The sequence below is a fragment of the Cinclus cinclus genome, chromosome 16 (genome assembly GCF_963662255.1).
Source record: "Cinclus cinclus chromosome 16, bCinCin1.1, whole genome shotgun sequence".
Classification (NCBI taxonomy): Eukaryota; Metazoa; Chordata; class Aves; order Passeriformes; family Cinclidae; genus Cinclus; species Cinclus cinclus.
In genome coordinates this window covers 12,163,748-12,179,310 of record NC_085061.1, presented here as the reverse complement: position 1 = coordinate 12,179,310, position 15,563 = coordinate 12,163,748, and the positions used below count along the sequence as shown (strand labels likewise).

General features: G+C 58.1%; 1 protein-coding gene across 1 annotated transcript in view; it reads right to left on the bottom strand.

The window, feature by feature from the left end:
* Positions 1-15,563, bottom strand: part of SRL (sarcalumenin) — a 21,499-nt gene extending 5,936 nt beyond the window's left edge. Inside the window, exons 1-5 of the mRNA XM_062503936.1 lie at positions 15,503-15,563; positions 6,925-7,860; positions 5,243-5,341; positions 4,249-4,344; positions 1,021-1,056 (exon numbers count right to left, since the gene is read on the bottom strand). Of these exons, the coding sequence (XP_062359920.1) occupies positions 1,021-1,056; positions 4,249-4,344; positions 5,243-5,341; positions 6,925-7,860; positions 15,503-15,563 (1,228 nt within the window). The remainder of the gene's footprint in view (positions 1-1,020; positions 1,057-4,248; positions 4,345-5,242; positions 5,342-6,924; positions 7,861-15,502) is intronic.

Here is a 15,563-nt window from a genome sequence, read left to right as displayed (position 1 = left end):
AAGGGCTGGGTGTTGGCTGCCATTTCTTGGACTGTCTCCCATCTCCTGATCCTCTGGGGGGACCTGGCAGCACACCCTGAGCAGGATAGGCAGGGAGAGGAGCCAGCTCGGGCTTCTGAGGGGGCTGAAGCTGCTGGGCAGGGGCCAGCCCATGTTACTGGGACAGCTGCTGTGGGATCAAGGGTGGACATTCAGGAAAGTTTCTGTACATAAGAGAGTGAAGGGTGGGAAGAGATCCCCTCTTTAGGATAAGCTATCAGCTGAGCTCCTCCAGTTCATGCTGTGGGTGACAGACCAACTTAAAGGTCCAACATATACAATCATGGAATTATTTAGGTTGGAAAAACCTCCTAAGATCACCAATTCTAAATGTTCCTGCAGCACTGCCAAGGCCATCACTTACTCACATCCCCAAGTGCCATGTCCACAGGGCTTTTAAATCCCACCAGGATTAGAGACTCCATCACTGCCCTGGGCAGCTGTGCCAGGGCCTGACAGCCCTTTCTCTGAAGAAATTTTCCCAATATCCAATCCAGGCTTCCTCAGGTTGAAAGTTGAGGCCATTTCTTCTTCCCTGTTCCCTGCGAGCTGGCCCGGCCCCTACCGGGCTCCACCCTCCTGTCAGGGAATTAAGAGTGAGAAGGTCCCTCCTGAGCCTCCTCGTCTGCAGACTAACCCCCCATCTCGCTCAGACGCTCTCATAGAAACGCCTACCAGAAGCACCTTTGAACCCTGGCCAGAGGAATGTGCTGCCTCTCGTCCTAAACCAAGAGGGGAAGATGTGAGACCCTGGGTGAGGATTGGAGGGAAGGACGGTCTGTCGGGACGCACAGAGTCCGACCGGGAGAGTGCGGGCTCTGGAAGGGCTGGGGACACTGTCCCGGTGGGCATGGCGGGTCCCGGCTCTGCTCGGTGCCCGGGCAGCGCGGCTGCGTTGGGCCAGGAGCCCGGGAAAGCCGGAGGGCAGTGCAGAGCGGAGGCAGTGCCGGCAGCATGCAGGGAGCAGGCGGCGATACCAACCTGTGGCCGAGGAGCCCAGGGTGCGTCCGGGGTAAGCTGTTAGCGAGGGACACGGGGAGAGAGAAAAGGAACCGTGAGTCCAAGGAGGGATGCGACAGCCCGGATGTGGTCCAGGACACGGAGGGAACTGATGGCCACATTCCCAGCAGGAGACAAGGAGCTACAGCCTGGGAGGGACCTGCAGCTCCCAGGACTAGCACTGAACCCCTGTCTGCCCTGCAGGATGGGGATGTGGCCCGAGGTGCCCTGCATCCCAACCCCTGCTCTGCGGGGTTGTTGCCTTCCCTGGCATCACCCAGCAAGCACACGGAGCCCAACAAGCCAGGGCTATACAGCCACCAACCCAGCAAATGTCCCGACAACCCCAGTGATAGGGTCACCTGGAGCCAGCCCCTGTGGTTGGTGATGGCATCTGGGAGGTCATTGCCTACACCTGCTAATTAGCATATATCAGTAATTAGGGTCACCAGCATGCACCACTACCTAGTGTAACCTCACAGCAAGCTTCCCATGGCTGGACTGGGAGAATCCCTCACCCTCAGCTAGGGATAGTCCCTCCAAACACAGTTGGACCCAGCCAGAGCATGTCTGCATCCACGTAGGATGGCAGAGCAGAGAGGGGGGAGGGTGGCAGGCAGGGAAAAGGAAATGGCATCTGCCAGGCTTAAGCAGAGGGTGTGTGGGAGCTTTATGCGATGCACCCTGAGAATTGATGGTGACAGCCACAGCTCCCTCAGGACTTCATGGGAGTTTTCACATGTGTGGGGAGCAGAGGAACTCTTTGGATTGCAGTGCAGTGAACAGAGCTGATGGGAAGGGAGACAAAATGGAAGGCTGACACGTAATGGAGGGGCCAGGGTACTTGCTGCGGCACCCCTCTATATTGGTTTACACCTCCAAAGGTCACACATATTCCATGACAGGCCTGCCCCAAAGCTCTCCCAGCTGTCCTGCTCCTCCCAGCCAGCTGAGCTGGCAGCTCTGTGCCCTTCAGCCACCGCGGAGAGGGGGCACAGGGGGGAGCTGGGAGCACCTCCCAGCCTGCAGGGCCACTACAGATGGAACAAACCCGCTGGGGACAGGGGTACTGTGCAGGGGAAGTGTTGAGAAGGCTCCCTGAGCTCCACTGTGTCCTCACCTGCCCTCCAATGTCAAGAGGGTTCCCTGGGCCAACCCTGTAACTAATGTGCAGGTTTCTCTGATTACACTGCTAATGAGGGACTGGGAAAAGCTGGATCTGTGGGTATGAAAGGCAAACTGCTGAGTTGTAGGTTTCCAGATAGGGCTGTGTGTGCCAGGGTATGGCTGGGTTGTCAGAGATCATTCAAGAAGTTTGGTGTCTATAGAAATTTTTTGGAGGGGAGCATGGCCAGAGTGTCTCACAGCTGAGACGAGGACTGGAGGCAGTGCAGCATTCCTGTGCCCTTCCCTGGGTGCCAGGAGGGCACTGTGGGTCACCAGCTCCAGGGTCACAGCACTGTGAGGGTGCCCTGTAGGACACAGTGGAGTGTGCTGGGGACTGTTAGCCTGAGGGGTGGCTGTTCCTCACAGTGAGGTCGAACAGACCATGGAGTGTTGAGCTGAGGCCAGGAGGATCACCAGGACCAGCTGTCCAAGGTGAGTCCTGCTCAGGAGCTGGGTTTGAGAGAAGCTGGGAAAACACCAGGGTTAATGGTTGTTTCCTCAGAAGCTGAGAGGGAGGAAGCCAGCAGGAATCTGGGGAACACTTAAACATTTGTTTCCTCCCCAAAAGGGAACAGGGAGGTAGCTGCTTGGGCATGGGATGGATTAAAGATAGGATAGGGTAGGGTATCCTGAGGGCTGGAAACTGAAGCTGGGGGCTGCATCCTTTGCCTGTGAACATCAAAGTGGAGGTTAGAGCAAATCAGTTGCCCCTGTAACACCAAACATCCTCCTAAACTGTGTCCCAAGCTGAGTTGACAGCAAACATCACCAGTACAGACCAGAGAAGCTTGGAAAGGGGACAGGGGACAGGCCAGCAGCCATGGGGTGACAATCAGGACGTGCTGTAGTGACCCTCAGTAGTTACCCTCCCACAGGGTAATTTCCCTGTGCTCCCCACTGGCTCTATATTGGAGATGGCCTGGTTGGGTAGGGAGATGTCCAAGCCTGCTTATAGAATGTCTGACCTAGACTTAGGAGTTGCAGGGGAGGATGCATGGAAAGCAGGAATTCTGCTCTACAGGGATGTGCCCCAGTAGGTTGCCCTGCTGAGTGTGGGGCCTGTGTGCTGGTGGAGCAAGGCCTGCTGTAAAAGAAGGATCTGTGGGGAGGGTGTATCCCGGTCCTGCCTCACCAGGAGGGAGGGCATGGCCGCAGGAGTGCGAGCCTGGACACCTGGGGAGGCAGTCAGAGCTTCAGGACAAGGAGGACAACTTCAGGACCTTGGCAGGAGGTTGACATGGGCACGAAGTCCAGGAGCACTGACAGCAGGGACTCCCCTGGATTCTCAGGAGACATCTGGCCCTGGCTTCTGAGCTTGAATAGATAGAGGAGAATTACTCCAGTGAACAAGGTAGTCAGACTTGAGTTTGAGCCATCTGTGCTTGGAAAATGAGGCTGCTTGTGTTTCTTGGGTCACAAGAACTTCCTGTATCTTGTGAGCATCTTGGAACATGGCTGCACTTTCCTCTTCTGGAGGGACACATATGTGACCTGGCTCAGCCCATACCATGCTAGGGGCCACGGGGACCTGCTCACCCCATCCAACTTGTCTGGGATTGCCAAGGGCTCAAAACTCCAGCTCTCAGGATGAGAGAAGGCTGTGGAGCTTGAGGAATACCCTGCTCACATAGCTATGTCCTGTACCCAGCAGGAAGGATGCCAGCTCCAGCCACCCCCAGGAAGCTCATCCCCAGCCTTGAGAGGTCCTGAGTTTCCTTGCCAAGCCTGTTTCATTGGGCCATGATCTCTGCTTGGCAGGGGTACAGGGCATTGATGTTGAGCAGGTGGGAGACCCAAGGCAGGCAGGGCTCAATGCTCAGCCCACACAGATGGCCCTGACAGCAGATGGGCTGAGGCAGAGGCAGGAATTCCTGCTGCTGGGTTCACTAGGGCATGGCCTCTAAGCCCAGCGTGTTCATGGACTCCCTGGGAAGCTGCAAAGGAAGACACACTATCCAAGGCTGTCCATGATGTGCTCTCTGTGCTGTTATCTGCATCCCAAGGACTGGGTGGTGCCGGAGACCCCAGTGCCTGTGGCATTACCTGTGATCTCGTGCTGCCTCAGCTCATTGTATCTGTAGGAGTGTTCCAGGGGCTTGATGGAGGAGTGGTAGATCTTCCTCAGCCGCTGCAATACTCCTGGGGGGCAAAGCATGTGGGCAGGTGAGAGGCAAACCCCGTCAGGCTGGGTAAGACCCTCCTGGGGCCATTCCCTACAGGTCCCAAGGGTGGCCCAGCCATGGATCAAGGGACTTGGCTTACAAGCTGAAATCTTGGCCAAACTGATCCGAGTCATACATTTTGCCCAGAGGAGCTGTGGTTGCCCCACCCCTGGAAGTGTCCAAGGCTTGTTTGGACAGAGCTTGGAGCAATGTGGTCTATGGAAAGTGTCCTGCTCACGGCAGAGGGGTGGGGTGAGATGGTCTTCACCATCTCTCCCAAACCAGGCTGTTCTAGGGTTTTGATGCCTCTCCCCTGGTAATCTTTCCCACTGGGCACTGTCCCCATCTGTTCCCAGCAGCTGTTGGGAGGAGCATCCTTCCTAAGTGCTGTTTAGCACTCAAACACCCATGATCCCAAAAAGCCCTCCACTGTGGTGCCAGGATCCCCTGGCATGGCCCCTGAGCTGCTTGCTAGAAAAAGAGGAGGAGCTTTTTCCACAGTATCTCTGGTATCACTGCCTTTCACAGCCCAAACTGCCAGCGGGGCCAGCAGAAACAAACCTTAGGGTAGCAAAACCTAATACATAATTTGAGTATAAATCCCAAGCCTTTGTTACAAGTTGTTCCAGGTTTCTTTGAACAGGGATGTGCCTGTTTCGCCATCTGCATCTTCCAGCCTCTATACCCTCCTAATTTTTGTATGCCTTCAGGAATATCCTTAAAATACCTAAAATATGTTAACCCAAGAGCAGCCAAAGGGCTGTTATTGAAGATCAGGCATTACTAGAACTGCAAGAAGCAAGGTTAAAATCAAAACACAAGAGAAGCAAAACTCTGTCCATGGTCTTAGTGCAGGGCAGGCATGGCCTCCTCACCTGAGACATCATCGGCAGGTTTTTCCTCATTCAGCTTGAGGGTGTTCTCCAAGTGGGACCGGTCACGCTTGGTTGGCTCGCTGGCATCTTCAACCTCTTCTGGAGGAGAAAACAAGGAGACCTGTTACTGCTGGAGGTGAAAACCCACAGAGGACCTCACACAAGCAACTGCCAGGGAGAGGGCATGGGGAGCACACACATCCCGAGCCTGCAGGCACACCATGCCCATGGCAGCCGCTGTCACCCTTGGCATGCCATGTGCTTTCCCTTTAGCACAGGCTCCTGGAGGCTGCCAGGGCTGTGGCTGCTGGGGGAAGCGTCACAGGCAACTGCTTGGCTCCAAGGAGGGGCTGGCTGCTCGTGGGGAATGCTAAGGATGTGCCTGGAAGAGGCTCCCAGGATTGGGATGTAGCATGAGCACACGAGGCAGCTGCTGCCCAGCGGGGCCCTGGTGCTTCCCCCGGCAGCTGCGGCTCCACGGGGCTCAGCCTCGGGTGCAGGCTTTCTGCTGCCACCTCTCTGTCTGCCCAGTCCCCCAAAAAATGACACAGTGAGCTGGAGATGTGGGTGCTGAGGTTGGGGCTGCCACTGGCTCTTGGGGGACAGGCCAGCCTGGCCCATCCTGGCTGCTCCGCCTTCGCCAGTGGGGCTGTTCCCTCCCAGTTCTCTCACCTCTGTCTCCATATTCCCCTGGAGCCCTCTTCACAGCGCCCTGTCCCTCATGGCTCCGTACCAGGCACGGGGAGCATGAGGCAGCCACCTCCACTGGGGAAGGCATCCCAGTGTCCCCAAAACTGGGAGACAGAGGTGTCCTTGCCATGGAGGTTCTGGCACGGCAGAGGCTTCCAAGAGCTTTTGGTATGGGGAGCTGGACTGGACTTTAGCAGGGGCTTAGGGAAAGGTCTGGGGACAGCAGGATCAAGCAGGGCACCACTAAGCCCTGAGATTGTGTTGAGCATGTACTGAGTGTTGGGCTGATGAAGACCTTTTGACTTGCCAAGTGAAGACACAGAGACCAAACTGGGTTTGCCTTCTGGGAAAAATGGGAGGCTTTTTGAGCTGGGACGTTATAGATGAAAACAACAAAAATACTAATCTGGGTCCGAAGGTCATTGCCCAACCTGTGGGACAAAGTCTACAAATATTTCTAGGAAATCATGGTGGGGCATGTCCCTTTCCCCTAGTTAGCCTTTCACTGCTTGAGCAGGGCTGGTGCCACAGCAGTTCATTGGCTTGAATTGGTTCTTCACACCTTCCCTACGAGCCAAGAACTGGTGAAGAGGAGCCCCACAATCCCAGGAGCCCCACCATGCTAGGAGCATCCTGCCCCTACACAAGCCGAGGACTCTGCAGGTAGTGGATAAAGACTCTTTAAGAGATCTGCGAGTGCTGAAAGGGGCTTGGAGGTTAAAAATTGTATCCATGTCCACATCCCTGAGGAGAAATCATGGACTTGGAGTGGAGAGAGGGAAACATCAGTCAATTTTGGCAGCACTGCGATGAGTGCCCGTGACAGGCTGCCTCGCTGCCCCGGCTGAGCGCTGTTAGGGGCAGGCGGGGAAGCACAAGCGTTAGGAGAGGGCCATGCACTAGGCGAGGTTTAATGTGCCAAGCTCAGCTCCACCGGGTTGATGGGAGGTCACTCTTGCTGCTACAGCACACCCACAAGAAAAGACTCCAACCTATCTGGCTGTGCCAGGGCTCGGCTGCAGATGGGGGGGTGCTGGGGACCTCTGTTTCTGCCAGTGGGGTCTTGTCTGCAGGGGGGTCTTCTGCTGCAGGAGGGTCTTCCACTGCTGTTGGTGGGTCTTCTGATACTGGCGGGTCTTCTTTTGCTGGTGGATCTTCCACCATTGCTGGGTTTTCCACTGCTGCTAGTGGGTCTTCTGCTGCATCCCCACAGGGTGGGTGATCACAGCTGGCAGGGCCATCCCTGGCTTCTCCTGTGCCAGCAGCTGCTGGTTTGCTGTGTCTCTTTTTGTTGGAAGTGCCAGCTGCTTCTTTGTCATTCTCTTCAGCTTCATTCTCTGGCCTGTCATCACCTTCGTCAGACTCTTTCTCCTCCTTTGACTCTTCAGACTCTTCCTGGCCTCCATCTACCTCAGACTCCCTGTGTTCACCTTCCTCAGACTCTCTTTGCTCGTCATCTTCCTCTGAGCTCTGCTCGTCCCTTTCCTCCTCTCCCTCAGGAGCAGATGCTGCTCCTGGCTCCTCTGTTTGCTCTTCCCCTGGCTGCCCTTCCTCCTCAGAGCCTCCTTTCTGTGTGCTGGTCTCCTCATCCTCCAGGGCATCTTGTGTGCCAGGCCCATGGTTCCCTCCATGATGAGCTGCCATGAAATCCTCCCCTGAGCTCTGTTCTTCCTGGCCCTGGTCCTTGCTGCTCTCCTCTGTCTGCCTGTCCCCTGGCCCCAAGCCCCCGCTCAGGCCACCCGCCGGCTCTTTCTCCCCCTCTCCACGTCCCTCCTCGGTGATGCTGGGCAAGGAGGCATTGGCAGTGCCACTGTCTTGCTCCTCCTCAGGGCTGCCATCAGCTGCCTTCTCCTCCAGCCGGGGCTCTGTGGCTGGTGGGGGGCTCTCGGCAGCACCATCGCCATGGCTCGTGCCAGGGGCGTGCGGCTCTAAATGATGAGAACAGCTCAGTCAGTCCCACCCGTGCTGGCCACTGGGGCACCCGCCAGGGTCCTGAGGGATGAGCTGTGGCTCTAGTACCAAGAGCTTTAAACTCTTCCCTAAGCCTTCTCCAGCTCAATCTTCTGTCCCTGTCGCAAGAAGTGGGGTGCAAAGATGTGTTTGTGGGGGCCAAAGCAGAGCTGGCAGGGGCTCTATGGCTCCACCAGCCCCTGGCTGCCTGGCACTGGGGCTGCTGCTCGCCTCAAAGCACTGCAGGAAGGCGGCAAAGCTGCCCTAAAAACAAGGAAAGGAGTAAAAATGGCAATTTTTGAGGGGCTGTGGGCACTTGGCAGGTTAAAAGGGTCCTTCCCCAGCCCTGACTCGACAGAGCATCACACCAGCCAAGGTGGGCAGTGAAGTGAGGGGGTGGAGGAGGAAGAGGCTTCCTGGAATGCAGAGCTGCCCAGTGTGGGTTCCTTCCTTCCACAGGCAGGGCCTAACGCTGGCCACAGGGCTCAGGAGCTATTTATTATGAGTGTTCCTTCACTAGGAAAGCATGTGCCATGCCGTGCGGCTGCTGGGGACACAATGAGTGTGTTCTGTGGCCCAGGAGAATCCATCCGTATTTTCCATAGGCTCCAACTGCAATTTAACATCAGTCAGCGGGTGCCAAAAATAAAATATCACGGCTATACTGTCTCTGTTACAAACAGTTGCTGCTAGTCTAAATAATCCCCCCAAACGTCTCATGCCAGGGGAGCGTTTCAGAGGAAAATAATTCCTTTGTACTCCAGCTGGCAAGCAGATGCCAAGCAGGAAAAAAAGGCCACCTCCACTGAGGCTGCAGGATGAGAGGGGGCATGGCCAGTCCTCTGCTCTGGCTCCTGCGCCGTGTCGTGCAGGAGCCAGAGGACTGTGTCCAGCAGGACCTTGGCAAAGCTGGAGCTCAGTAGGCTTGGCCACAGGGCTTGTGGTGACCAAGCACAGGAGGAGCTGGGCTGGGGTGAGCACGGTGCCAGCACCAGGCCCCTCAGCCCAGTTTGCCGTGTTGGGGATGCCAGGGGGATGGTTTTATCTCCGTGGTGCTGGGGCTGGTGGGGCTGTGAGCTAGAACCAGGTTGCACTGGGAGGCTTGTGCCATGCCAGCAGTGGGCACTGGGGAGGACAGGCTGCCCCCCAGCCTGCCCTCGTTCCCAGTGGCTCTTGGTTCCCTGGCACAGCCCCTCACCCTGCCCAAACCAGATGCACAGGTCACCCTAGCTCTGTCCTCTGCTGGCACACAGCTCACAGGTGCCTCCAGGTACTCAGTTCACTTCCCAGATGGAGGGAGATAGTAGTGGGCAGCTCCCACCCCGCTCTCTTCCACCCTGGTCCTTCAGGTCACCTTCCTGCAAGACCCCTGGGACCCTGCAGGAGCCTCTTGAGTGGGAATATCTATATTTGACCAGCAAACCCTGAGTGGCTAGGGCCAACATGGCCCTGCCTGGCCCTGGTGGCCTGGGAACCAGGCTGAGTCAATAGAGGATCCCCTCAACTGATGGGAACAGGGATATTCTCAGTTTGGCCTGAAAAACAGAGGCTGATGACCTGGAGAGCTGGTAGAGGAATAAGGGTCAAAGCAGAGAAGGGTAAGACCAGGCAGAGGAGACCTTGAGAGTCCTCCGGGATTTGTCTGGGGTCTGTGTGCCCCTCTGACCCAGAGGGCCCATCACCCACGATGGCCAGGCACAACAGCAATGCCAGTGCCCACCACGAGCACCTCGAGGAAAAAGGGAAACATCCCCCAGGCGCTCAGATGGGGATGTCCCTCCCGGCGTGCTGGTCACAGGCTTTATTTCCCGTGACCTTCAAGGTCTGATATAAAGTCCCTGTCCCCCCTCCACCTCTTTCTCCCTGTTTCCCCTACATGGTCTCCCGATCCATGGTGAATTGTGCTGACCTGCACATGGCCGGCCGATGAGTGCAAAATGGGCCGAAGGTTACGGGCTTAACACCCTCCGCAGGCTAAAAATAGAGCACGGCAACTGTACGGGGGATCGGGAGGAGCAGCCCCAGTGAAGCCCCCGCGGCTGCTGGCCCCAGCCCCTCGCCCGCTGCCTGCCAAGGGTGACGTCCCCACCTGCGGGCCGCCGTGGGCTCCGGGAGGGGACAGCCACGGTGTAAAGTGACACCGGGGCTCCCCGTGTTCACACCTTGCATTGTGCCAAGCAGATGGGTGGCATCGGAGAGGAGACCTCGCCCTCTTCCCCTCGGTGACTTGGCCTCCCTGCGGGCTTGCATTGCCTCTGCCACCCCTTTCTCACGCTGGGACTTTTATGAGCTGCCAGGGGACACTTTTTCAGGTGGTGACAGCGGTGATGGAGACCGCACGGCGTGGTGCTGGGTGCCGCAGGATGCCGTGGCTGGTTTGCGCCCAGAACAGCCTGTACGGGAAGGAGGGACATCGCGGCGTCCCCTCCATCCCTGCGTGGGGATGAACAGAACAGCAACGACCTGACGGCAAAACGGGTCCTCCAGGAGGACGGTGAGAAGGGACAGATGGGCACAGGTGGCCCCGGAGGGACACTCTCCCCCTCCAGCCGAAATCGGAGCCCTGAACGTGGGGCCCGCGATGTCAGGGCTGCGGGGATGGCTTTTCACACGCCCCCTTCCCCTGCCTAGATCCCAATCCCCGCTTCCCTGGGGGTATTATCCACTGGCTCCTGCAAGTCCTGTGCTCCCCGCGTCCTCCCAGGGGGTCTTGGCAGGACCTTATATCCCAAATATCCAACCCTGCCTTTATTCTGGCAAAGCCCTTTAAAACCTCATGGAAACTTCGTGGACACAAAGAAGTTGTCAAGGAGCTCCTGGGATTTTCCAGCTGAACTTGCTGCAGACCCCACCTTTCCTGTGAGACCCCTTTTGATGGTGATATCCCTTCCCTTCAGGCTCTGTGGGGCCCCCATGGTGCTCCTCCAGCTCCTGGCCCTGCCAGCCCAGGACTCAGAGCAGGGGGGAGCCCAGCTCCAGCTCCAGTGTGGGGTCAGCTGGACCAACACCTTCAGAGGGAGGGGTCCCACCAGGGTCCAAGCAGCTCAGAGGACACAAGCACAAGGACAGGGCTGAGGATGGGGTAGGCTCTCCAGACCCTTGTGCACCCCAAAACCCAGGATGCCCAGACACATCATCATGTCCCTGAAGCTCCATGATCCCAAAACTCCAGCATAAAGCAAATATATTCCTGGTTTTCAAAGCAGAAAGAGGTCTAGGAAACAATTTTGTCAAACTCACTTGACCTCACTTGTACAGAAAATCTTAAGTTTCGTTTGAAAAAATTGTCAAGTTATTTGATTTCTATAAATGGTTGGATAGAACCATATGACATTTTTATTAAAATAGGCTAAAGAAACCTCACCAGAATCTACCAAAGGGATTAAAACCAGGCTTTCTAAATACAGATGAAAATAGGGAATCACTGCTGCAGGGTGTTTCTTCCACTGTCTCCCCACCCTTAAGGTCTGTAAGGAACCCTGAACCCTGAGTGTAGAAGACACGAAGGTGAGAAAGGTGGGAGATGAAGCACCTGCTGCTTCCTGGCTGAAGAGATCTGGGTCCATCAGTGAGCAGATATCCAGGAAACGTCAGGTATTTTGGCACAGGCAGATGTCACACCGTACATCGAGGAACATCCACTTGCGGTGTCCCTTGCAGCTTGGGGGAATGCTGGGGGACCCAAGAGACATGCTGTGGTATGGCTGGGGCTGGAAGAGCCCCTTCTCCCAGAGCAAGGATGTCCAAAAGGTCCCACTGTTCCTATCCCCTGGCCTCCAGCCATGGGAACTTCAACCCACCCTAGGGATGTCCCCTGAGGGACATCCTCTGTTCATTGAGGGCAAGACTTCCTGGCTCCCTGTCCCTTCTTGGGTCATCCCAGGCATTCCTGGTCACCCAGTCACCCCTTGGGCTTGCCAGCCTGGATTCTAATGCCTGGTGTCCCACAAGATCCTCAAATCCATGGGAATGTCGGGGCAGACCCTGTCTGGCCATGCTGAGCAGGGGGACCCAGCCCCGGGATCTGACCTGGCAGCATGGGGGATGCCAGCACATGGGCAGGGCCACACAACTCCACGGCCTTTTCTGCAGTGTACCCAGGGCTGTGTGACCCCACGGGTCGAGCCACGTGCCCAGCTGCCACTGGGGCCATGCTGCCACTGCCAACATCCCACCCTGGCTCAGGGTGCCTGTGCAGAGCCTCCCCTGCCCCTCCTGCAGCCCCCTCAGGCACAGGAGCTCATGGTTCCCTCCAGCTGTCACTTACAAGGGAAATGTCCTCGTGGGCTGGAAATAGCTCAGTGGAGTCCTGCACAGCCCTGGGGCTGCTGCTATTCCTGCAGAGCTCAGGGAACTGGCAATTCCAGAAGCATTCTGGTCACCCTCACCCAATGGCCAGGCTGGGATTTCACCAGCTCGGCGAGTGGGACACACTGGGAATGTGGCAAGAGTGTTGTCCTTGGGCACGGCACAGACCTCCCAGCCTGGTGCCAGCCACAGAGACCTGCTGGTACCTCTGTACCACCAGGGCCATGCACAAGCAAGGGCTCCTGGCCTTCCTGCCCAGCTAGATGTAACCTACTCACAGAAGGATGGCTGATGGAGAGGGTTTCACAGCAGAGCCAATCTGTCCAGCATCTGCCCTGCTTTGCCCAGCCAACAGCTTGAGATAAGAAAGGGCACCCATAGGATCCAGGGTCTCCTTGGGGTGAGGTACCAGGGGTGTGACAGGGCGATGTAGGTGGCACAAACACCCAAGGCACCTGAGGCACCTCAAGCCCCTTGTCTCACATACACCCAGGGGCAGTGGTGCTTGTGTCTGTGCTGGTTCTGGAGGGTGGAACCAGTCCAGTGAGGTGTCACTGGGACACAGAGAGACCTCTGGGGAGGCTGGTTACTGTGGGGGCCATTGGCCTGGGGAGGTCAGGGTGGGGTGTCCCCATGGCTGCTGTACCCAGAGCCCTGAGCGCACACAAGGTGTCACAGCCCCATTCCCAAGATGTTCTGACCTGGGAGGTGGAGCCCACCCTAAAGTGACACATTCCAGGGTGATATATCCTGGGTGATGTGGAATACCCCAAGATGCCATAAGAGCATGGTGATGGAACTCATCCCCACGTGACACCTTCCAGGATGAGGCAGGATGAGGACTCCCAGAGCATGAGGCTGGCACAGACCCCTCCTGCTGTCACCAGGAGAGGCCTGTGCCAGCCTTGCAGTGCCTTGCAGGAGGACCACTGTGCCAGGGCTTTCCCCAAGTCCTCTCTCAGCTCAAAGGCGGTGATGGCATGGCCTAGAATTGTCCTCCCACTCAAATCCATGATGGCTGCAGGGCCAAAGGATTCCCAGGGAAAAGCTGCTGAGCACAGTGTCTGGGCACTGCCCTGCCAGCATCCCCATGGCCCATTGCTGGTGGCCACAGGGGTCACCCAGCCTGGAAGAGATGGCTGGGCTGTGAGCTGTGGGTTGTGTTCCCCTGGGCAGGAGCAGATGGAGTATTGGGTGAGTGCCCTCACCATGAGCCACTGCCCCACGGTGGGTGCTGGTCCCTGCCAGGCTCCTGACAACCTCAGGGAGCTTTGCCAGCCCCAGCCATGTGTGCAAAAAGCTGCCTCAGTGGGGGCTGTAAGAGTGCAGGCACGGTGCAATTCCCACCCCCAGCCTCTGGTGGCAGGGTCCTGGCAGCCCCAGGTGCCAGTAAACCCAAAGGACAATGCCTTACCATGATGTTCCAATGAAGCCCCTGGTTCTCCACAGGACTGTGACCCCTTCTCTTCCCGTGGGTACCAGCAGCCCCACAGCCCTGTGGGATCCCCACAGGCCCACAGGCACCAACAGGGTTTGAATAGGGAGACATCCCAAAAATGGAAAAAACACCCTCTCCCAGCACCCTCCTACACCCTAAAGGAGCCAGGTCTGAGAGTTTAGCTTGGCACCAAAGGAAAAGCAAAACTCATCCTGTAAATTCCATTGGTCTTGGAGAAGCAGAAGCATGGGCAGGAGACACGCCACTGCTTAGAGCTTTTTTGGAAACCTACAGTAGTGGGGTGAAATATGCGACCCTCAATAAACAGGTGGGGATCCCTCAGAGCTGGTCCTGGGGCTGCCAGACCCCCATGTGCCTCCTGGTCCCAGAGCCTCCTCTGAGCTGGGGGATCCCGGTGCTATGCCATGCCAGCCGCAGCCAAACCAAGACGTGGGCTGGTGGTCGTCCACCACGGAGACAAGTTTCTGATGTCCCACAAGGCCACCAGCCCCGCTTGCAGCGGCGCCAGCCAGCAGCCATGCCCGCAGAGCACCTTTCCAACCTCCCTCCACAGCCTGCACCCGCAGCCCCACGGAGGTCACCGCACCTCTGTCGCGGTGTGTGGCCGGCCCCCAAACCCATTCATTGCCGAGAATGGCCCAAGATGCCCTTAAAAGGCCAAAACGCGGCGGGGCCGGGGGTGCCGGCGCTGGCAGCTGCGGGTGCCCGCGCGGGGCCGCGGCGGCGCGGGGCGGGGGGGCGGCGGCCGGGGCACAGTGTCCCCTTACACGGCTGTTTCCATACTTAGCCGCCCCCCTCCCGGCTGCGAGGCCGCCGGAGCCCGGCCAGGCAAAGAACCGGCCCAAATTAACTCAAGGGCAAGCAAGGGTACCAGCGATGCCGCCCCGCCGCGCTTACCCCGGGGACACCCGGCCGGGCAGCGGGGTGAGAAGTGGGGATGGGACAGCCCGGGGAAGGGGATCCAGCGTACTCAGAGATGCCCAGCGCACTGGTACCCCCTCTCCGCCCCCCCTCCCCCTCCCAAGTCCAAAATCAAGCCACCACGGCAGCCACAGGTGACACTGCCCCAAGGCATGTCAGCGGCAGCACGACCCCCCATGCCCATCCTGACTCTGGAAGAGGGACCCCACTCTGCACCTCCCGCCATCTCCTCCTGTCCGCAGCCCCCCAGAACGTTTCCCTGCGCGTTTTGGGGTGACTCTGCAGCCTTGGAAAAGCTGCTGGGGAGCCCGGAGCGCTGCCACCCTGTCCTGCTCCAGGGCTGGGCTCACTGGGCGCTCCAGAGTCTCACCTGCACTCGGTCCCACAAGCACCCGCAATTCCATCTGCAACCCTGCAGGGTCCCCACAGACACCCACAGGTACCTGCAGCCCTACGGGCACTCAGAGTCACAGAAGTGCTCACAGCTCCACAGGCACCCCCACCCAACAGGCACCCGTGGCACCACCGGCGCCTCCTCTAGGTACCCACAGCCCCATAGGCACCTACTGCCCCACGGACACCCACGGCCCCATGCGCACCTGCAGCCATAGAGGAATCCCACAGCCCCTTGGGGTTGCCACAGACCTATAGGAACCCTCAGCCCCGCCGGCACCTGCGGCCCCATGGAGACCCCCCAGCCCCATGGGGACCTGCCAGCCCCGTGCGGTTGCCACAGTCCTAAAGACACCCACAGCCCCATGGGGACCCCATAAACCTGGGCACCCCCAACCCCAGAGGGACCCACAGTCCCACAGCCCCAAGGACACCCCCAGCCCCGTGGGGACCCCATTGCCCTGCCAGCAGCCACAGCCCTCGGGCACCCCCAGCCCCCGGGGTGCCCCCAGCCCTCGGGAGTCCCAGCCCGGCCTTACCTGCTGTGCCGAGGAGCAGGAGCGAGGCCACGCAGCAGCAGAGCAGGTTGAGGCCCTTCAT